A 23,804-nucleotide genomic window follows, 5' to 3' on the forward strand; every position below is an offset into this window, starting at 1 on the left:
AAAATTGTGTAATATATTTTTGTTAATGATTATCTTTTATGTTAAAAGATTATAAGAATTAAAGAATCTTTAAAAAGTTTTTTTTTATAGATATTTTAAAAGATTTATTTGAACAGAAGTTTAATTTGATCCAAAAGAAAAAATATACATAAGATTTAATAACTGAGTCTCATACGTTCAATTTTAAATTTTTTTAGAGAAATAAGTTATATATAGAAACTCTTTGAAGTCTCTGCTCTTCTTTTATTCTTCTCTTTAGTGTGAATTTTTTTCTTAGAGATTTGATTAACATTGTTCGTAGACTCAAGTGTTTATAATCGTGAATCTAAGATGTGTTAAAATTAAACTTAAATTTTTTTATAAAACTATCATTTATATAACATAGAATTTATCATGTTAATTTCTAGAAATTATAAGTAAAAACATATTTGAACTCATGATGATAAATAAGAAGTATAATTTGGTTTTTCAAATAAACACGTACTCTCTTAAGAGAATTCTTTAGTTATTTTTTTGTCTTCTACTGATAATGGGATGTCATAAAAAAATATACTATAATTTAATTTGGAGACATAACCTATTTATAGATAATCGTAAGATTATCTTTTGGAATTTATATTTTTTACCCATCACAAGATAAAATTACCATTTAATTACCACACATTAAAGGTCTCATTCTTTTATATACATAACTAACCAAATAATTTATACGTCATTAGATCATTTTAATTTAGCACAACCTTATATATCTTTATTATATAATTATTCACATATAAGGCTAAAGTTGGATTAAGGATCCAACAATCTCCCCTTAAACTACACATGCGTAACCTTATAATTATATAATTATCAAATGTACTTTTTACCAATTTGATCCATCAATCATATCAACATAAGATCAAAGTAGTCTTTGTTACATATATTGTAACTAAACGCATCAATAATCACATATGTTAATACAAATGAATAACATGAATCATGATATGGATGTGTAGTATGAATTTTCATGTAATGTGATCTTAACATGCTTTATTTCAATAAATCTTTCTTAAACCTTAGTGAGATCAAACCATAACAAAACCTAATGTAGATTTCATACTTTATTGGCATCCAGGAAGTTGGAGTCAATATACTCAATGTTTTCAACTCAATTCAACCTCTGATATATGAGCATGTAATCTTTTGTTCTCTATAAGTATCGCATGACTTATTTAATTGTTTTTAATGATCCAATCCTAGATTACAAATATTTGCCTAACATCCCTATAACATACAAAATATTTAGATGCATACAAACCTAAGCATACATTGGACTTCCTACTGCTAATGCATAAGGAATCTTCTACGCTTCCTTTTCTTCAAAGTTATTTTTAGGACATTGATCGAGACTAAATTTGTCTCCTTTAGCCATGAGGGTTTTACATGGTTTACAATCTTGCATGTCATATCTCTTGAGTACTCTTTCAATATAACCTTTTTTAGACAACTCAAGAGTACCTCAAGAACGATCTTGATGTATCTGTATGCCCAATACAAATGATACACTGCCAAGATCTTTCATCTCAAAGTTTTTAGCTAGAAATCTCTTGGTTTCATGCAATAAATTTATACCATTGCTAGCAAGCAAAATATCATTAGCATACAAAATTAGAAAAATATATTTGTTCCCACAAAAATTATTATATATACAATCATCAACTAAATTCACTTCAAAATCACACGAAGTGATCACATGATGAAACTTGAAATACCACTATTAAGATGTTTGCTTGAGCCTATATATGGGTTTTTTATGTTTGCAAACTAAATTCTTTGAATCTTTTAAAACAAAGTTTTTCGGTTGCATTTTTGCAAACTAAAGTCTAATCAATATTACCATTGAGAAATATTATTTTTACATCCATTTGATGTAACTCAAGATCGTTATGCACCTTTAATGTCATTATAGTCCTGAAGAAACTAGAGAGAAAGTCTTTTTATAGTCAATGTCTTCCTTTTGTGTAAATCTCTTTGCGACAGGATGAGCCTTGAACCTCTCCCATCACCTTTTTAATCCCTTTTAGTCTTAAATATCCATTTGCAACCAATGCGTTTCACACCTTCTAGCAATGGAACACCTCATGGACTTAATCTCTTTATTCATGACATCAATCCACTTTTGAGAATTATAATTTTCTATGACTTGAAGAAAGTTAATTGAATCATCTTCCATCAATCCAATTCCAACCTCATTTTCTTGGAGAAATACAACATAGTCATTTGGTATTGCAACTCTCTTTTCTCTGGTGGATTTCCTTAATAACATAGGTTATTGAGGAGGAAGAGTTTGTTATTTTGGAACAATTTCTTACATAGGAGGTTAGACATTATCTTGATTTATTATGTCTTGAACAAAGTCATGAAGAGGATCATGAACAATGCCAATAACACTTGTGGGAATATCAACATATTCCTCTTAAAAGACCAAGTCCTTAACTATATATCCCCTTGCAATATTAATATCCTAAAAAAAATCAAGCATTTCCTAATTTGAAAATCGACTTAGTTGTAGGATCATAAAACTTGTACCCTTTGGACTTTTAGAGTATCCAACAAAATAACAACTTATAGTTCTTGAGTCCAATTTCATTTCATTTGGCCTGTAAGGCCTTGCTTCAACTCGACAACCCCAAATATGCAAGTGTTTTAATCTAGGCTTTTTGGCTATCCAAAATTCATAAAGAGTTTTTTTAGTTTCTTTTGTTGAAATCCTATTAAGGATATAGTTGCAATTTTAAGGGCTTATCCCTATAGTGACTTTGGTAAAGTATAATGATTAATCATACTCCTTCTTATGTCTTTAAGTATTCTATTTCATCTTTCAACAACATCATTCGTAGTGAACGATCTCGATGTAGTGTACTGTGGGAGTCCCACAGTGGGACGATACCACATTCCTCTAAGAATTTAGCAAATGGTCAAAGATGTTCTCCTAAACTATCATATCTACCATAATATTTGCCACCATGATCAGACTTGATGCTTTTAATTTTTTTATTGAGTTGATTCTCAACTCCAGCCTTATAATTTTTAAACACGTCTAATGACTTCGCTTTTTTGTGAATAAGATAAATAGAAGTATATCGTGAAAATTTTGTCTATGAATGTTATAAAATATTGTTGACCATTCCATGCTACTGTATGAAATGGTCCAAAAATATCAATATGTATAAGTTCTAAGACATCCAAAGTCCTTTTGGCCTCAAGTCTCCTTTTGTTGATTTGTTTCCCCTTTATACAATTGATACAAATATCAAAATCTATAAAATCTAAAGGGTTTGACACAAGCCTTTCTATTCTTTGTTTAGAAATGTGACTTAATAGTTTGTGCCATAACATAGTTGAATTCTCATTGGTTAATTTTCTCTTTATGCTTCAAGTATTGAATTGTAAAGATTCATTAAATGAAGCAATAGTGTCGATAAAATAAAGATTATCATAACCTAATAAAGAACTAGAACCAACCAATTTTGAATTATGAAACAAACTAAATTTTCCACTCCTAAATGAACAAGAATAATCAAATTTTCCCAAAAAATAAATAAAAATCAAGTTTTGTCTAAAAGACGGTACAATAAAAGTTTCACCAAGATCCAAATAAAAAATAATTCTTTAACAATAATCTAAATTTTTCATTTGTTTCAACTTGAATCGTCTTGTCGTCATCTATATAGATGTATCTTTCACCATCATTTGATTTTTGGCAACTCAAGCAACCTTGCATAAACACATTAATGTGAGTTGTTGCACCAAAATATATCCACCATGTATATCCAGGTACAAAAGTTAAATTAACCTCAAAACCAACCAAGTTGAGAAACACACCTTTTTAGCACGCCATGCGTGATAATTAGTGCAATGCTTATTCACATGCCCTACAACTCCGTAAAAGAAACAATCATTGCCTTCAAATTCATTTGATTTCTTATGTTGTTTCTTTTGAGGTGTTGTAACTACAACTTTCTTATCATTTTTCCTTTTCAGTCCTTTACCCTTATACTTTGAGGTAGAGGCAAGATGAACACTTTTTGTCTTATCTTGTTTTAATCTTTTCTCTACTTAAACATAATGTGAGATTAGCTCATTCATAGACCAAATCTCTTTTTGACAATTATAGCTCAACTTAAACTGGCCAAATTATGTTAGGATAGATATCATAACTAAATGCACCAAAAAGTCCTCAAAGAGTTCTTGCTTAATTGTTTTTAGTTTTGAAACAATATGAGACATCTCCATGATGTACTCCCAAATGTTACCCTTATTCATGTATTTCTTTGAAATTAGGCTTGCCAAGAGTGTACTTACCTCAAACTTTTTATTCTTAAGAAACCTTTTTTTTTTTCAATTTTTGCATGGAACTCGATAACTGTATTTATGTTTTCAAAAATTATGCCCCAAAATGCTTATGGAATGACCTTTTTTATGATCATTAGACTTATGCAATTTAACTTCTCCCACATTTCCATTTCTCTCTTGTTTTCTTATTTGTAAGATGTGGGTGTGAGTTTATCCTTAACGCAAGGCCGAAATCTATTACTCCAAGAACTATTAATACATTATCTTTTGTAGACTTAAAGTTTGAGTCATTTAATATAGGAATAGAGTCAACATTGGCAATAATATTTACAAGATCATTCATAATTGAATTGAGAACAACAAATAAAATACATTCATATAAGTCTTAAAATATAATTAAAAATTAAATTCAAATATAAATAACTCCATTTCAAGATATCGATAATACATTAACATTTTATTTTTTAATAAAATTTTAATTATTCAATAATACCTTGACGCAATAATAAAACCCTAATAATAATAGCGTGTCAAATAATAAACTTTCATTTGGGTTGATTTTCACTCATAAAACTAAATAATACATTTATCACCTCATGTGTATATACAATTATGTAAAATATCAATCTTTTTTTAGTTCGACCCGCAATCAATTACAAAAATTATCACCTTTTATATTTTAAAAATAAATTAATTTTCACAATAGGTGACTTTAGTAACATCTTTTGACTAGTTAATCTCAATATTTGAATTTAAAAAATTAAAAACCAAATGAAGATTATCAACACTTTGATTGCACAATTTTTAACGAGTAACGAAAGATTCCTTTAATTTTATATCCATTGATTGACAACATCAATATAACTATATTACATTAATTATAAAATGAATTATCATAAAATAGAAACAACAATATACCAATTTAATCAATAATTTGTCGGAATCATCGAGTAATTGATTTCAAAATATCAAACGTCTTTTATTCGGTTCTTCGTATACCAATTGAATACATAATTGTTAACGCACATAATGATTTCACAATTGACTGAAGTCGGAATCATCGAGTATCGACATAGGAAAAGCAAAAATAAACAATAATAACTCAATGAAAAATTATTATAACCAAAATAATAATAATAATACAAAGAATGACCAAAACAGATTGAATTAAAAAATATATATATCTTACTTTCATAAGTACAAATTAAATTAACCATATCGGTAAATGAAACCAATCTAATTGTGAAAAGCGAAAAAAAAAAAACTTTCTTTAGCAATCAATATATACATTATTGGATTTTCTTTAAACTGAAAGTGTACGGAAAACATTTAATTCTATAATGAGGAAATAATATTCCTAATGATCAAATATGATAGGTTTTTGATACCAATTCTTAAAATTAAACTTAAATTTTTGAAGAAAAATATCATCTGTATAACCCATAATCTATAATCATTAGAAATTATAAATAGAAACGTACTTGAATTCATGATAAGCAATTAGTGCATTTTATTCTTTCATATCAACACATATTCACGTGAGAAGACCTTTTAATTGTCTCTCTATATTCTTCTGATAATGGAATGCTAGAAAAAAAAATTTATTGTGATATAAGGAACTAACTATTAACTAAGTATAAAGATGAAGACTTAGTTTATGTTTTAATGATTACAAAAAGTATCTCTCGTGTTTATGAGAGTGCAAATTATATTGATGTGTGTTTATGTTTTGTTAGACATGTTTGTTTTGTTCATTGTTAGTAACTTAGTCATCTATTTCTTATTAGATGGTAATTGATAAGAGATTTTTAAATTGGCTTTAAACTTAAAAAATCAATATTTTGAGTGTATCACCAAAAATAATTGATTATCCACTTGTAATAATCAATTATTTATATTGTGTTTTATCATTTTGAGAAGCTCACGGTAATAATCGATTATTTCTGAGTTAGCACTATGTAATAATAGATTATTCTAGTAAATAATCAATTAAAGTGTTTTTTACTTGTTTCTAGATTTTTCAAGAACAAAATAATCAATTATCTATGAAAATAATCGATTATTTCAATTTTAGAGTTCTTTGAATATCGATTTTCAAAATCAGAACAAATCTATCTAAAATACTTGTAACTTTGTGAAATCTCTTGGGAAAAAGGTTCTATGAAATTCTTTGTTTTCACTATGAAATAATCCTTTGATCCATTATAGATAACTTCAATAAGGGGTTCAAGAATCATCATCATCTAACTAGAGAAAAAGGCTAAGCTACTATGACTTTGATTCACCTCTTTGATTGATTATATATCTAAAAGATACTAATAATTTTAATTTACAAGTTATATTATCAGACTAATATATATATATATATATATATATATATATATATATATATATATATATATATATATATATATATAATAGAAGAATTTTAATTCAAATATGATAATTTAATTTTCTCTTACAAAATATATTAAAATTTTAATGGAAGAGATTAAAATCATATAATTATGATACTTAAGAGATTAAAATTACTCATTTAAAATTAGTGGGACCAAAACTGCACAATTTTAATACTTGAGGACTAAAGTTGATCAATTAAGATTTGATTGAAATTGAACAATTACAATACTTAAGGAACAAAAACGTCTTTAAGTCTTTCTTTTATTATGGAAAAGTAGCACTTCGTGCATTTAAATATTTATTTAAAAATAAAAGATTTCTTTGTACTATGGTATTGGTGGAAGTATCATTTGGCTTTGTTGGGACTATTTAATCTCTCTTGAGGTCTTCACTACACTAAGATTATCCTTCCCAACATCATTTTTTTTTATCAAACTTGAGACCTTAGACTTGGGGACCAATCACAACAACAGTTGAATCAAGAAACATTGTAAAAAAGAATATATATATATATATATATATATATATATATATAAATAAGAGAGAAAAAAAAGATAATTGTGATTTCTATCTCTATCTATATTCTATATTATTATTATTATTATTATTATTATTATTATTATTATTATTATTATTATTATTATTATTATTATTCAAGATAGAATAGTCTCCTCGAAAATTTTTTCTTTGAAAATTATATAGCCCAGACTCACTTATTTTCTAAAACTTTTATATTTTTTAGAATTCAAACATTCCCAGTTAATTATAAAATTAAATTAGTTTTTAATAAATTTAATGATGCTAATTAAGGACACTACAGTTTTTAATGATTTTTAATGCCAATTATGTATTTTCAATGTTTTTTATTGGACTTTATATTACTACTATTATTTTATGAATTTTTTTTGTTAATCCACAAATAATTTATAATACACTGTGTTCTTCCCCTTCACTTACTACTATGATATGTATTATGTACTTTGTTAATTTTTTTCTTTTATTTTTGTGTTTGTAGTATTGAATATTTTATTCATTTTTTTTGTATTCTCCGTAGATGGTAAATTGATGGTGACAAAACTCTAAACTTAACAGTAACTTAAAAGGACATGCATGACTCAAACAAAATTTGAGTATTATCCTATTCTCATATTTTTTTATTAAAAAATTTATTATAAAGATTATTTTATTACTCTTATGATTCAATATATTCTTAATATTAACTCGGTACGAATTACGTTATTAATAGATATTCAATTTCTTATTGCACTATTGTTCAATTTTCACCCTACACTACATTCATAGTTGAGAAGATAATAGATAGTTTTTTCTTCTTCTTTTATTCTCATTTTTTTCGTTATTTTTTCACACATATTTTAAAATTTAATAATATCTTCTACATGAAAAGGACAATTAAAAAGTTGAAAACATTGTACTTTTACTATGAAATTGAGTTTTTTAAGTGTTTCATTTTAGTATTGCATGAGATTGATGAATAAAGAATGAGAAGCTAATAGAAATTGTATACAAAAGAATATAAAAATAAGGCTAAAAACCTATTTTGGTTTCTTATAATAATTGTTTGTTTCAATTTAGTCCCACTTTTATTTTTGGTCTCAATTTGGTCCCTCATAAGTTAATTGGTTTCAATTTGGGACTTCCGTCCAAATTATTTAAACAGAGTTAACTGTTGGCCACGTGGATGCCACGTAGATGCATACGTGGATACCACGTGAACGCCAAATTTTGTGAAAACACCTGGAACCAGAACGGCCCGTTCTGGTCGTTCTGGATGCACTCTTGGTGTGTTAATTTTGCATCTGAAACGGGTCGTTCAAGATGCAAAATGAACACACCACCAGTACACTAGAACGGTCTGTTCTGAAACCAGAACGGGCAGTTCTGGTTTCAGAATGGGCCATTCTGGATTCAGAACGGCCCGTTCCAAGACTGAGAATAGAATATTCTTTATTAATTTTATTAAAAATATAATAATTTTGAAAAATATTTTTTATGGTAAAAATTTTAAAATTATTTATTTTTATAAAATACAATTGTCTTATAAATAGAGTAATAACTTTTTCTTTTTCTCTTTCTGTCTGAAGAAATATTTAAGAGTCACTTTATAATTTTTTGCAACTTATTTAAAATTAGAGGAATAAAATGATAAAAATTAATAGGATAAATATAATAAAATTATTAATTTATTTTCTTTTAGTGTCCTCTAAATTTTTACATTCATTTAAAACAAAAATATTTTATATGTTAATTTTTACATTCAATTAAAACAAAAATATTTTATATGTTAGTCCTGTGTATCCTCTTCCTTTACTTCAGGTTCTACCTCTTCAAGAACATGTTGCTGTTGTTAGGGTACATCGTTAATGACTTCAAAAAAAAATAATATGTCATTTCATCCTTTACTGTATAGTGTCAATTTGGTAGTAAGTGGTTCACTCCAGTTTCAAATGAAATAAAATCTGCTACCATTGTCTTTAGTGATACATTGCATTGTCCTTAATAATACACTATATAGCCTAACTGTTTAACAATTGAAGTTATCAATTTCCATTGACAATATTACCAAATTCAGTATTTGAAATGCTTTGTCCCTTGGGTCTTTTTCCTTCCATGATTCACAACCGTGAACTATAATCATTGATCGTTTATGCTTAGTAGTCTGGAACCAGAACGGCCCGTTCTGAAACCAGAACGACCCGTTCTAGTTGCACTTTTAGTGTGTAAATTTTGCATCTGGAACGGGTCGTTCTGGTTTCAGAACGGGTCATTCTGGTTCCAAGTGTTTTCAAAAGAATTGGCATCCACCTATGCATCTACGTGGCGTCCACGTGGTCACACAGTTAACTCCGTTTCAATAATTTGGACGGAAGTCCCAAATTGAAACCAATTAATTTATTAAGGACCAAATTGAGACCAATTAATTTATTAGGGACCAAATTGAGACAAAAAATAAAAGGGAGACTAAATTGAAACAAACAATTATTATAAGGGACCAAAATAGGTTTTTAGCCTAAAAATAACTTTTTTTTTATCATTTGTGTTTCAATATGGAAAACATGAATTATAATTATTTGTCAATGAAAAATAGTTAATTTTTCAAGATAAATGAAAGGAAGAGAATTTGTGAATGCTGAGTTTGATGTGTTTATATATATTTTATTAATAAAATTTAATTTTTTGTATCACATAATATAAGTATCATTGATACTAAAATGATTCATTTGTAGATGACTAAAAGTCTTGAGATATTTTCAATTGCCTTAATTCTTATTTTTTTTCTTTTTTTTTCTTCTATTTTCTCTTTTTCTTCTCACATAAATTATATTTTTTTAATTTATATTTTTTCAATTAATTACTTTTTGATAGAACCATATAAAGATCGAATTTTTTAGTAACTAAAACTCAATCAATTTTTTTTAATAAAAGTTTATTTGCAATCAATTAACTTTTAGTATTAATAATCATGAAAAATATATAAAGTCATCACAATTGGGATTATGTAGCTAATAATTTAAAATCATAATTATATATATATATATATATTATAGTCCTGGGTTGGTCTCCTTCCACTACTTGGATGGGGTGCTTTTTACCTTTTCCTGAGCTCATTTTTGGACGTCATTCTTAGGACATCTCCAATGGAAGCAACTCATTTAAGTTGCTTCATGCATTGGAAACTGAAAAAAATGGTCCCCAGTGTGTCATGTCAGCATTAAGCAACTCAAACAGAAATTTACTTCAATGGTAAGAAACTTTAAGAAATTCAGCTTTTAGAATTTTTTTTCAAATCATTTATGAACCAAATTAAAAATTTTATTAAAAAGGACAATTGCACTACAATAAAAAAAAATTATGAGAAAAAATACACAATAAGTAGATATTAAAAATAAAATAAAGCAATAATAAATACATAAACATTATACAAAATTAATTTTCATCATTATTATTTCCGAAACGTTCCCAAATATGTTCAATAAGATCTGCTTGAAGTTGGTGGTGTATTCGTTTGTCATGAACGTCTGCTCTCCTTTGAAGGTATGTTGTTCTAAAATTGGGATGAGCACCTATAGATATTTCAGATCTTGACATGTCATCATCTACACCATCGTAATCAATATAATTTTGATAGGTGTCTCGGTCGTCCTCGACAATCATGTTATGCAATATGATACATGCATAAATTATATTTTTCATTATTTCGGCATCCCAAAAACGTGTCGGACCTCGTATGATTGCAAATCGAGATTGAAGCTTCCAAATGCACGTTTTACATCCTTTCTCGTTGATTCTTGTCGTTGGGCAAATAATTTCCTTTTTTCCCCCTGTGGCATGGAGATGGTCTTGACAAATGTAGTAAAGTCTGGATATATGTCATCTGCTAGATAGTAACCCATATTATATTGGATTCTATTCACGGTGTATTGCACTGTCGGAGCAGTTCCTAAAAGAACTTCGTTAAAAACATTAGATGCATTTAACACAGTAATATCATTATTCGAACTTGCAGTTCCAAAAAATGCATGCCAAATCCACAAGTCTTGTGATGCAACAACTTCAAGAATGATTGTTGGGTTGGCATGATCACCTCGACAAAATTGACCTTTCCACGCAACTGGACAATTTTTCCATTCCCAATGCATACAGTCAATTGAACCGAGCATTCCAGGAAAACCCACGTGCCTCTCCCATCCGTAGTAGTCATTGAATGTCTTCGTTATTAGGGCATCTCAGATACTCACCCCTAAATATTTCACAAATTCCTTTCACGAATCTTTGTAAGCATTCCACTGCAGTGGTTTCACCAATTCTAATATACTCGTCCACAAAGTCAGCAGGTGTCCCATAAGCCATCATACGAAGAGCAGCTGTGCACTTTTGCAACGGTGATAGGCCCCTTCTACGTGTTGCATCGAGCCTCATTCGAAAGTACTCATCATGATTGCTTATGGCATCTACAACTCGGAGAAACACATGTCTTCGCATGCGAAACCGCCTTTAGAACTGAGTTTCTGTGTATACTAGATTTTCAGAGAAATAGTCATTGAACAATCGTTCATGACCTTCCTCACGATTTCGATGAACTACCCTCCTTGTTTGGTTTGACCTTGTGGTGTTGGGAAGTTGTTGTTGATAGGTTTGTATCATCAACTGGATCAATTCTTCGTCGGTGTTGTCGTGTAGTTCCTCATCTATGAATTGATCCAAAAGATCATCTAAATTGATGTTTGGATCATCTAAATTGTTGTTTCGATCCATCACGTATCAATCTAAAAATCGAAGAAGAATAGATGGGGATTTTGTGTGAGACAAGATGTGAGAATGAGTAGGATTAGATGACAAAGTCTACATATAAATAGTTTTACAACGACTAGTTTTACAACGGCTAGTTTTATGTTAAATGGTTAGGATCCATTTTTGAGAGCAAAACAAGCAAGATAAAAGAAGTAGAAGAGAGTTAAAGAGGTCCAAATTTTTGAATTGAATTGATGCCTATTTATAATGATTTTTTCCTTTAAAAAAAAAAAAAACAAATGCCAACGGCTAATTAAAAAGGCTTCAACGGCTACAAGTCTTCAAAGGCTACAAGTCTCCAAATTTTTTATTTTTTATTTGTTATTTCTTTAAACCCTCTTTTTCATCTTCTTCATGCATCTTCTTCTCTTCCGTAAAGGAATTTTTCATTTTTTCTCCCCCTTTCCTTTTCTTCCTGTGGAGTTTCAAACACCGTCTACCACCGCCGTTGCCCCTACCGTCGTCGCTGCCGCGCAGGTCCACCCAGAACGTTCACCAGAGCGCCTCCCTTGTCCACCCGCGGTAGAACGTCCACCTCCGCTGTCCACCTCCGCTGTCCACCCGCACGCCGCCGCCGTCCAACCGCGCGCCTCCGCCGTCCTCCGCCGCGCCTCCTTCAGTTTACAAAAATAAACAACCGTTGCTTAGTGAAGCAACCCTCTCTCCTCTGCAAGAAACTCTTGCTGCCACCTCAGCCTTCTCCAATGGTAAGAAACTCATGTTAGAGTTGCTTAAGGAGCCAAGCAACTCCCATTGGAGTTGCTCTTAATACCTTTCATATTTTGTTAAAGATATATTATCTTATAATATAATGGATAACTTCTTTATAAGTTTTTTTATGGAATAATTTCTCCTTAAATAATGAATATTAAGTACATAATATTTTCATAAATTCTCAATAGAATAATTTATCCTCAAAATAATTATTAAATTGTATGCATTTAATTAAAATAAAATTACCGTAAAAACTTATTTATGTATACACTATGTAACAATTAATAAGCATTCCATTTTATTAACGTTATTATTTTATTAATTTTCACACAAAATTAATTTATATATAACTTTTTCTAATACTAATGTTATCTTTTGCCTCTTCAACCCTACATACAAAATATAAATACATATTATCACAATTATAATTTGATTTAAATGCATGAAATGATATATTAATATTAATTTTTTTTAAAATTTTACGTTATTAATATAAATTATATAATTCAAGAAAGTTTACTCCTTTTGTTCCTAATCAATCAATACCTGAGAAACTATCATGTAAAACCATATCAGAAGAATAAATTGGTATGGAATAAGAATATACAGAATGATATAATAACAAAAGCGTCAGGATGGCCGAGTGGTCTAAGGCGCCAGACTCAAGTTCTGGTCCTTGTGAGAGGGCGTGGGTTCAAATCCCACTTCTGACAGTATTTTTATAATGCATTCGGAAAAGGCTCAGCTGTCAAAACGGGTCAGCCCGGCCCACCTCAACCCACTTTTTAAGTAGGCCAACCCGGCTCGGCCTATTAAATTTATTATGCAAATTTTTCTAGCCCGGCCCGGCCCACCACAGGTTGGTGGGCTAAACGGGCCGCCCACCAACCCACCTGATTTAAAAAAAAAATCATAATTTAAAATAAATTTCAATATAAAATAATATTTAATCTAAAGTAAAAATTATTAAACTAAGTATCATGGATACAACATTAAAATTAAATTAATAAGTGTGCAACTTTAAAAAATTAAAACAAAAAAAATAAAAAATCTTTCATGAGAGTAATTATTCATCAATATTAAATTTTATTAGAGGTTTGGATAGATAAATTTATAGTAATTTCATATTGTTTAACATTGATTTTATCTTTATTTATAAAAAAAAATGAATCTTATTAAAATAATGCATATATAATAATAAATAGTTAAGTAAGTTGTTAGTGAGTTTAGGGGATGGGTTGGTAAGTGGGTCAGGTGGGCCGCCCGGCCCACCACGGGTTCAACCCGGGTGGGCCGGGTCATATTTTTTGACCCATCATAAATTTTTTCATTTTTTTGGCTTGGCTCGACCCGTTTTCAAGGTGGGTCGGGTTGACCCACGGGCTGGAGCCCACTTTGACAGCTCTACTCATGATATATATACCTCCTTTTTTTTATAAGTACACTTCCTTTTCAAAAAAAAAAAATATTATAAATTTTTTATAAAAAAAATTAATTTTACACTTTCAACCTTCAATTTGCTATTTTCTTCTTCTTATTCAAACACTTTTTTTTTCTCTTTCAATTTTTTCATGTTACCAAAATAGGTAGGGTGAAGGAAAAATAAGGGGATGCATGTAAAAATTGAAAAAAGAAGGAAAATATGTGAAAAAAAGTACTAAATTAAATATTGTGGATGTAAAATTAAAAAATTTAAAACAAAAAATAAAAATATTTTAAAATTTTAATTATTTTTTTTAAAAGGAGGTGTATTTATAAAAAATAGGAGGTGTATATATCATCACCCTTCGAAAAACTTTTTTCTTTAAAGGATTGGGCTATGTTGGATTATTTGTGGCCCATTTCACATCCACTCTCACGTTGTTCAGCCCAAAAGTAATAAAGGAAAGGTTGATGATATATACACCTCCATTTTTTTTATACATACACCCCTTTTTTTAAAAAAAAAATATTAAATTCTTAAATTATCCTTAATATTATTTGGAATAAAAAAAAATTATTCTCGAAAGTGTTTTTCAAAGGTTGATGATATATACACCTCCTTTTTCCTATAAGTACACCTCCTTTTCAAAAAAAATAATTAAAATTTTAAAATATGCTTAACTTTTTGCTTTTTTTTTTTTAATTTTACATTCACAACATTTAATTTAGTACTTCTTTTTTACAGATCTTTCTTTTTTCTTCTTTTTTTCTTTTTCAATTTTTACATGTACCCCATTATCTTTCCTTCATCCCACCTATTTTGGTAGCATGCAAAAATTGAAAGAGAAAAAAAAAGTGTGTGAAAAAAAAGAAAAAAGTAGAAAATTGAAAGTTAAAGGTATAAAATTAAAAAATATATATAATATTTTATAATTTTTTAAAAAAATAAAGAAGGTGTACTTATAAAAAAAATAGGAGGTGTATATATCATGAGCCTTCTAAAAAGAACTTTCCGTCAGAATAATTACGGAAAGTATTTTCCAGAATACTAAAATTACTATTCTGGAAATAACTTTCCGTCAAAATAATTATGGAAAATACTTTCCGTAACACTAGAATTACTATCGCGAAAAATTCTTTCCGGAATATTAACAGTGTGTGTATTTGTTACCATAATTCCGGAAAGAACTTTTCGCAATAGTAATTTTAGTGTTACGAAAAGTACTTTCCAGAATTATTCTGATAGAAAGTTATTTCTGGAATAGTAATTTTAGTATTCCGGAAAGAACTTTCCATAATTATGTACAAATACACCTCCGAAAAAAAATTTCAGGATAATTTTTTTTTATTTCAAATAATATTAAGGATAATTTAGAAATTTAATATTTGTTTTAAAAAAGGGGATGTATGTATAAAAAAAAAGAGGTGTATATATCATCAGCCTAAAGGAAAAAGAGAAAAGGAAATAAAAGTAAGAGTTAATCACCTTTACACCAATTATATCTTTTAATTATGTAACATAAACACATTTATTTTTAAAAGTGACATGACATAATTAAAAGATATAATTGGTTGTCAATATAAATATTATTGGAGAAGAGAAAGAGTTATCATAAAAAAATTTCCGGATAATTTAGTTATTGCTTTTAAATTTATTTAATCTTTTATTTTATTATTTTTATTGATATATTCTTATAAATATATATTAATGGAGAGAAGAGGGAAAGTGTTAAAATAAAATTTATCATGGCCTTTAAAATAAGATTATAATTTTATGTGTCAGGAGGAGATGGTGTATTTAATTCCATCTTGCTTAATTTATTCTATCTCATTTAACTATTATAATTTTACTTACTTTGTTTTATAGTCTTTTGTTATTTTTTATTATAAAATTATTATTACATATCATTTACTTAATTTTTATTTTTTTAAGTATATATAAATAAAAAATATTCATCAACGGAAATAATAGTTAATCTCTATTGAAGATTATAAGTACAATATGAATATTTCATATCTAAAATCAAAATTTGAATTTTAAATAATTTAATTAAAAAATATAAGTCACTTTATATCAACTAATATTAATATTATTAAATTTTCCTTAATTAACATTAATCTCATCTTATTAATTCATCTTGTGGAATTAGTTATTACTTACCTAATTATATTAATGAACTTTAATTTTTATTTATGAATGAATTGACACTTTGACATTATATATCATATTTTTATTGAGTTCTCTTATTTGATTCTAACATGCTATTATTTATTTATTTATTTTTCCTTTTAAGTTATTGTTTTTCGCTGCGTCTAAATTTCTTACAATTAAACATGGTACTCTTTTTTTTTATTTTTACATATATATATATATATATATATATATATATATATATATATTATGTGTGAGGGGTCTAATTACTCGAAAAGTAACTCTAGGTAAAATTATTTTACTCAATAACACAAAGTTTATGTTGAATTTCAACAATTAAAAGTTTTTAATATGTAGGTCAAGTATATAAATTTTTCAAAAATTAAAAAATGTTTATACTTTGTTTCATTAATTAAAATTGAAAAATAATCATAAAAATATTTTATACGTTGATTTAAATTTATATAACAGTGTATTGAATAATTTTCAATTTTTTGTAAACTTAACCTATACATTAAGAACTTTTAATTTTATGATTGGGTTGTTGAAATTCAACATATATCATGAATTATTGAGTGAAATAATTTTACCCATAGTTACTCTTAAAGTAATTTGACCCTCCTCGTGTGTGTATATATACATATACATACATATATATATATATATATATATATATATATATATATATATATATATATATATATATATATATAGAGAGAGAGAGAGAGAGAGAGAGAGAGAGATATGATGGATTCATTTATTGTAGAAGTAAGTCTACTTAAACTTTTTCTACTCAATAACTCATATTGTATATCAAATTTTAATGATTCAAACATTAAATTAAAAATTCTTAATACATAGATCAAATTTGTTAAATATTAAAAAATTTAAAATTTATTTGATACTTAGTTTCATTAATTCAAATTGATAGATAATCATAAAAAATTACAAGGTTTCAAACTTGTTTCATTTGATACTTAATTTGAATTTATATAATGAATTATCAAATAGTTTTCAAAATTCTTATAAGGTTTCAAACTTATTTTATGCATTAAAATTTTTTAATTCAATGGTTACATTATTAAAATTCGATGTAAAATATGAGTTATTGAATAAAGTAAGTCTAAATACGTTTATTCTTACACTAAGTGGATCCCTCTTCATACACACACATATTTTACTTTTACATCAACTCTCATAATGAACTACTATCTTATACGAGAGTGTTTTTATGGATTTTTTTTTTTCAATGAGTGAGTTTATAGAGATTTTTTTTTATTTCTTCTCTATTTTTGGTTTTATTTATCATAAATTATTTATGAATTAAATATTAATATTAAAAATAAATATTTAATAAATGAAAAATATTTTTTTGCTATGACATATATTATTATTTATCATAAATCTAAAATGTATTAATTATTTTATTTAAAAATATCTATTTATACAAGTTTTAAATATAACTTATCTATTTAAATATTTATTTATTTATATATATAACTTTTTATAAATTTTAGTTATATACTTGAAATATTAGTTATAATATAAATATAGATATAATAACTAACTTAAAATAGGTTGCATTAAAAATGTTAATGTTTTTATTTATTAACAATTTTTGATTTTATTTATCATAAATTATTTATGAATTAAATATTAATATTAAAAATAAATATTTAATAAATGAAAAATATTTTTTTGCTTTGACATATATTATTATTTATCATAAATCTAAAATGTATTAATTATTTTATTTAAAAAATATCTATTTATACAAGTTTTATATATAACTTATCTATTTAAATATTTATTTATTTATATATATAACTTATTATAAATTTTAGTTATATACTTGAAATATTAGTTATAATATAAATATAGATATAATAACTAACTTATAATAGGTTGCATTAAAAATGTTAATGTTTTTATTTATTAACAATTTTAATAGTTTTTATCAAAAAAGAGTAGTAATTTCTTCTTCTTCCAAAATACGTATACACAAAATGGGATAGTCTCATAATTTTGAAAATCAAATCAAACCACCAAGTTCGACCGATCAAACTAGAAACCAAATATTCAATTTGACAACAAAGAAAATTGGAGTATCTCATAACCGATTGAATTGGGTTAGAACTGGTGTGGAGAAACCATTTTTTTTTTTTTTTTTATAGTAAAGATAGGAAAAATTACAAAGATGGTTGGAATGAAGATTAAATTTAGGTCATCATGCTTCTAACTACTCCAATTCCTCTCCACCCAACCACTAGGCTAACCCTAGTGGTCTAGAGAAACCAATTTGAACCAGTCCAAATAAAAATATTTTTTAAAATTTAATTTTTACGTCCTTTTAGTAAAAATTAAAATTCATATTTAATAAAATTATAAATTAAAATAAATCATTTATGTAATTTGCAATTTTATATCTTAAATTTTTATCATTTAAATCATATTATTTTGACACATTTAATTTAAGATGTCAACTTGTTCTTATTAATCAATGTTGTTATATTTTATTGAAATTTTGATTTAAATATTATATTATATTTAATTTAGACTCTTATGTATATATTGAATGTTAAAAACTTATAAATAATTTTATTTTAACTTTTTAGTATTATAAAATCATAATATTATATATATTTAAAATTATTTTTATGTTCATAAAAATAATAATAATGATAATAATAATAATAATAATAATAATAATAATAATAATTATTATTATTATTATATAAATACTGATTTGATTATAATTTAATTATGATATCAATGTATAAACTAGTTTAATAACCAATCCATTTAAAAAATATTATGTAATCACTTTTATTTTTAGTATATATTATTTTAATTTTGTAATAAAAAAATGTGTATATAGTTTTATTGTTAGAATTCTAATCATACGAAATACAATGCTAATTTTTTTTGGTTAAAATCTCATAAGGTAAATCAAGGAACATATTCTTGTTATCTAAACTAGTAGAAAAAAAAGACACTATATTTTTGTTAAAAAAAATAATAAGGTAAGTGAATAGTTATTATCAGTAAAGTAAGTAAATAATTACTTTTTTTGAATGTACTTTTTTCTTCTTATTTTAGTCTTAAAAGACATGTTAGTTGTTGAAATACAATGTTGTTATAATGATTTTAATAACGTTGGATTCGATAATTTTTTTTTATTTTTTTATTTATTGTTATAGATATAAGTGATATATATATATATAGTAAAATATAAATAAATTAAATTAATGTAAAAAAATTTAGTTACGATAAGAATTTTTTAGTTTATAAAGTATATTTTTATTTTTATTTTAAATTATGTATGAGAATATTCATGACATTTTTTCAATAAAGAATTGAGCAATGTTTCACAAATTAAAATGGTGGCAAGAGTGCAAACGTGGAAGTTTATAACCTTGGAATTAAATGAGTTTGACCAACAATAGGTGTTGTACTGAACTCATAAAACTCCTTTACCCCCAACTAGTCATTATATAACTTATGATTTATTGAATGAGGCATTTGGGTATCATTATGCTCGTAATAATTATATGTTTTATAACTGTTGATACTAAATATAACTCATAACATTTCTAAAAGACCATGTAATCACCAAATAAGATTTAATTCCAAGCATTATTAATTTATATATACTTTTAAGATGTTACATTCATAAATAACTTTTTCTTAAACATACAGGTAATTAGGAATTTGATCTTTGGTTTATAAAAGCGACAAGAGGATGAAGGTAGCTAGCTAGACATCTATCAGAATTCCATGACAATTAATCAAGGACTCCATGATCCAGAACATTCCTTCACATTACATTACATGCATGATGCATGTATGTTCTTTACTTTGTCGTATTGCATGCAAACATTTTAATCTCCAATTGAGCTGTAACTATTTTCTCTTCCAACTTCAAGTCTAGTCATCTTATTCTGCAACTGCATATAACTGTAAGAAAATGATAACATAAACAGCATCGAGGTGACACAAAAGGAACTGGTCCCCAACCAGTTACTTTCATTTGGGACCCTTCACCCCTTAACAAAAAATTAACATTTTTAATAATAAATAAAAAAATCTCAACTTTGCTGACAATGTGCCACGTGTGATCACGTGGCTGGTTCAAATTTCACCATGCAGTTGCAACAATCGTATAGTGCTAGTGCACAGCATTTAATTACATCCAATGAAAAGAAATGTGTAGTTATTTTCAATGTCATGCACAAAATGTCATTGGTGTTTTTTTTTTTTTATTTTTACTTTCAGTTATTAATCGCAAGCCACAACAACAATATCCTAAACAATGCCATTGTAACATGCTGTGGCCACTTGCCACTAACTAGTTAAGCACAAAGATCATCCTATAGTTTTCTACAATTATTAGTGTTACATTGATTCTTTTCTTTCATGGCATGCATGAAGGGGTTAGATATTTTATCTTAGATGAAAAGGGCTAATAAAGTATGGAATTGACAAAATTTTTTATTTTTTGTGATCAATGATTAAACATTTATTAAAAATGAATTTAAATTATTTTTTGTTGGGGCCATGGCAACCTCCACCACTGGGTTGCCCTATTTGTCAAGAGCATGTTTGAAGAGAGGCCACATTGAGTGGGATGGGCAGTGATTTTATGATCACAAGCAAGCAAATGAAGTGTAGTGACATGTTGTCCACATTAGTTAGGGAAGCTTCAAGGGTTAGTCAAGGTCACTTTCTAGTGGCTCATCATAGATAAGGAGCAAGCATATTTCAACAAGAGAACAAAGAATGTAAATTAGCTGCAGGAATTATGGTGATGGAATCACCTATGGATTTTTCTCCCAACATTGTTTGTCCTTTGTGCCCTCCTTGTCTCCCTTGTTTTCAAAGGGTACCATATCACCAACCTTCTCTTTCTGTGCCAAGAAATTAGTATATGTCAGTGGCATAAAAGAATTAGAATACTCACACTAATAGAGTTGCAAAAATACCATGTTTTCTGTAAAATCTTCAGGTTGTGACTTTTATATTTATAACATGTTCAATCAAAATGGTCCAGAGAAGACTCTCTGGTGACTCTCTGATTTATTGCAAACTTCCCTAAGTATTTCACTTTTAGAGTTTTTTTTTTTTTTTTTTTAATTGAAGGATGCCCTATTCACGACTATCCCAAAGGATTTTTAAAATTTTTGGAGTAGATAAGAGTAGGGTTCTTTTATTTGAATATCAATAAGTTAATATAATTTGTGATTATTATATATAATTATTTCAAAAAAAAAATTATGAAATCACAAATATGGAAACAATCCTGTATTAGTTGGGAAGGAGTAGAACAGTTAGAAACGAGAAAACTTTCTTCGAATATTTAACAACTATATATTAAGAGTTAAATTTAAGGTCATTTTGGTTAAGTTAGAAAAATTTGTACCAGTTGATTGGTGTGTTCAATAATATTTACTTATCTATACTTTTTACTTCTTTTTCTTATCCTTTTCCATTTACATATATCTCAAAAGTAATCCCAAAATTCTTGTTCATAAAACATTTTACATGTGATAAATATAGTTGATTACTTGAAAAAAATATTCCCTATCCCAAAATTGTTGTGAATGTGAAACACTGGCAAATAAAACATTGATATTATTATATTTTATTCTTTTGGATTTTCATTGATCATATGGTTTATCTATACCAACAATTCTATTTTTGGCTCCATCCTTGGCCTTGGTGGTTTATTGCAATAATCTTTAATTTGGAAAGTAGCATCAACTGGTGGAGATTCTGACAGAGTAGCAACCAGATTAAGCTTGTGGATGCTTAATTTAGCAGCCACTCTTGCAGGAAGTGCTACCCTTCTATATTTGTAGCACGTTATGTCTTGATACCTTGTCTCACTGAGGCACATAATGGAGGTTCTAGGAAATAACATTTAGAAAGGGAAAGAATTATTACTCAAGAAAGAGAATAATTTATTATGCTACAAGTACAACTCGGTATTTTATGTTGATAATTCAAGTTGTTAAAGATTTAGGTTCTGTCAAATTCTTGTCATGGTTCACACTTAAAAAATTGGACATCCTGTTTTTCTTGGCAGAGATGCAAGAAATATCAAATTCAATGCTTAGGGTAACCTTGATCTGAACAAAAATTTATTGACATTCTTATTCTTAATAAATAAAAAAGATAGAAGGAGATGAAACTTAGCCTTCTAAAATATAAATAAAACATACACAGTATGTGATACTAATTATTTCTGTACAAAATCAAGGAGCAATAGGATCCAACATTTCCTGAAATATGACATTCTAAATCCCATAGCTGGTTTCTACCAAAACAAACTACTTTTTTTGGCAGAAAAATATAAGTAACATCTAACTGATCCAAGAGAGAAGAAGAGAGAAAAAAACTAGACCAAGAAAAAAATTGGAATGCTCAATCAGCCACCAATCACCATAGTTTCTAGGAGCTCTCCACTTCCTTCTACAATTCACTTCTCTTGACCTGAGGAAGGATCATTTTCCTGAAAAGAAGAAGAGAATTAATTAATTTAATTTTTCTATATATATATATATATATATATGTACAAACACACACAAAAATAGAAATGAAATAAAATAAAAGCATGAATATACCTATTGATCTTTTGCAATGAAGAACTGCTTCATAAATTGAGTTCTCATAATCATGCAAATCACCAATAAGATGAGTTGTGATTGGTTTTGGTGATGCTTTCTGAGGACTGCTCAAGCATTTAACTTGCCAATCTGTCTTATCAATATCATCAACTCTGATGCTTTTCCTTGAACGCCCTACTTTCTGCCTTAATTGGTTGACATACCTAAAGAAGTCCACCAAAGTTCTCCTTGTTGATTTTCTCCACCTTGTAAGCAATCCATGATGAATTTCCATAGCTTTTGGAGAAAAAGTTCTAGAAGAAAATGAAGAACCAAGCCTGGTTTGAGTAGGATCAGGGGTATTGCAAAACTCTACTTTTGATAAAGGGTCAACAAACATAGGCCTTAGAAGGCCATCAGAGAAAATCTCATCAGCAGGAACAAGAACAAGAGGTGAGTGAGGGACAGAAATATCAAAATTAAAGTTTTGCAATAAATCATCAGATTCTCTAAAAGGGTCATCATGAAGGTCTTCAGCAGGGGATTTAGAGTTAGATAACCAACTATAGGAAAAACTCTCACTGGCTAGAGGCACTGAGGGTTCCATTTTGCAAGGATTTTAAGCAAATAATGATGAATAAAAAATGACTTATATACTCCTAAGGACAAAGTGATGTTATTGATAGCTTATAGTGACAAAACAATGGTGACCACAAGGGGAAAGTTTGTCTATTCTATCAAGGTCAAGTAGGGAACAAACGGAACAACATAAATGCAAAATTGTATCCACTTTATGTAGTAACTCTAGCTTGCTTTCTCATCTATATAGTTATGGTACTCTACAAATTCTTCTGGACAGAAAGACA

The 23,804-nt window shown here is 27.3% G+C and overlaps 1 protein-coding gene and 1 non-coding gene across 2 annotated transcripts; one reads left to right on the plus strand and one right to left on the minus strand.

The window, feature by feature from the left end:
• The first annotated feature begins 13,388 nt into the window (after positions 1-13,388).
• On the plus strand, positions 13,389-13,472 carry TRNAL-CAA (transfer RNA leucine (anticodon CAA)). The gene has a single exon. It is a non-coding gene; the product is annotated as a tRNA-Leu (tRNA).
• Positions 13,473-22,462: 8,990 nt separating this feature from the next.
• LOC109801647 (putative membrane-associated kinase regulator 6) lies at positions 22,463-23,804 on the minus strand. Its single transcript, XM_020362761.3, has 2 exons — positions 22,957-23,804; positions 22,463-22,844 (listed from the first exon to the last, which is right to left on the minus strand). Exons 1-2 carry the CDS (start codon positions 23,543-23,545, stop codon positions 22,837-22,839), a joined length of 597 nt encoding a protein of 198 aa, XP_020218350.1. The 5' UTR covers positions 23,546-23,804; the 3' UTR covers positions 22,463-22,836.

Source organism: Cajanus cajan, chromosome 11 (genome assembly GCF_000230855.2).
Source record: "Cajanus cajan strain Asha chromosome 11, NIPB_CcT2T_4, whole genome shotgun sequence".
Lineage (NCBI taxonomy): Eukaryota > Viridiplantae > Streptophyta > Magnoliopsida > Fabales > Fabaceae > Cajanus > Cajanus cajan.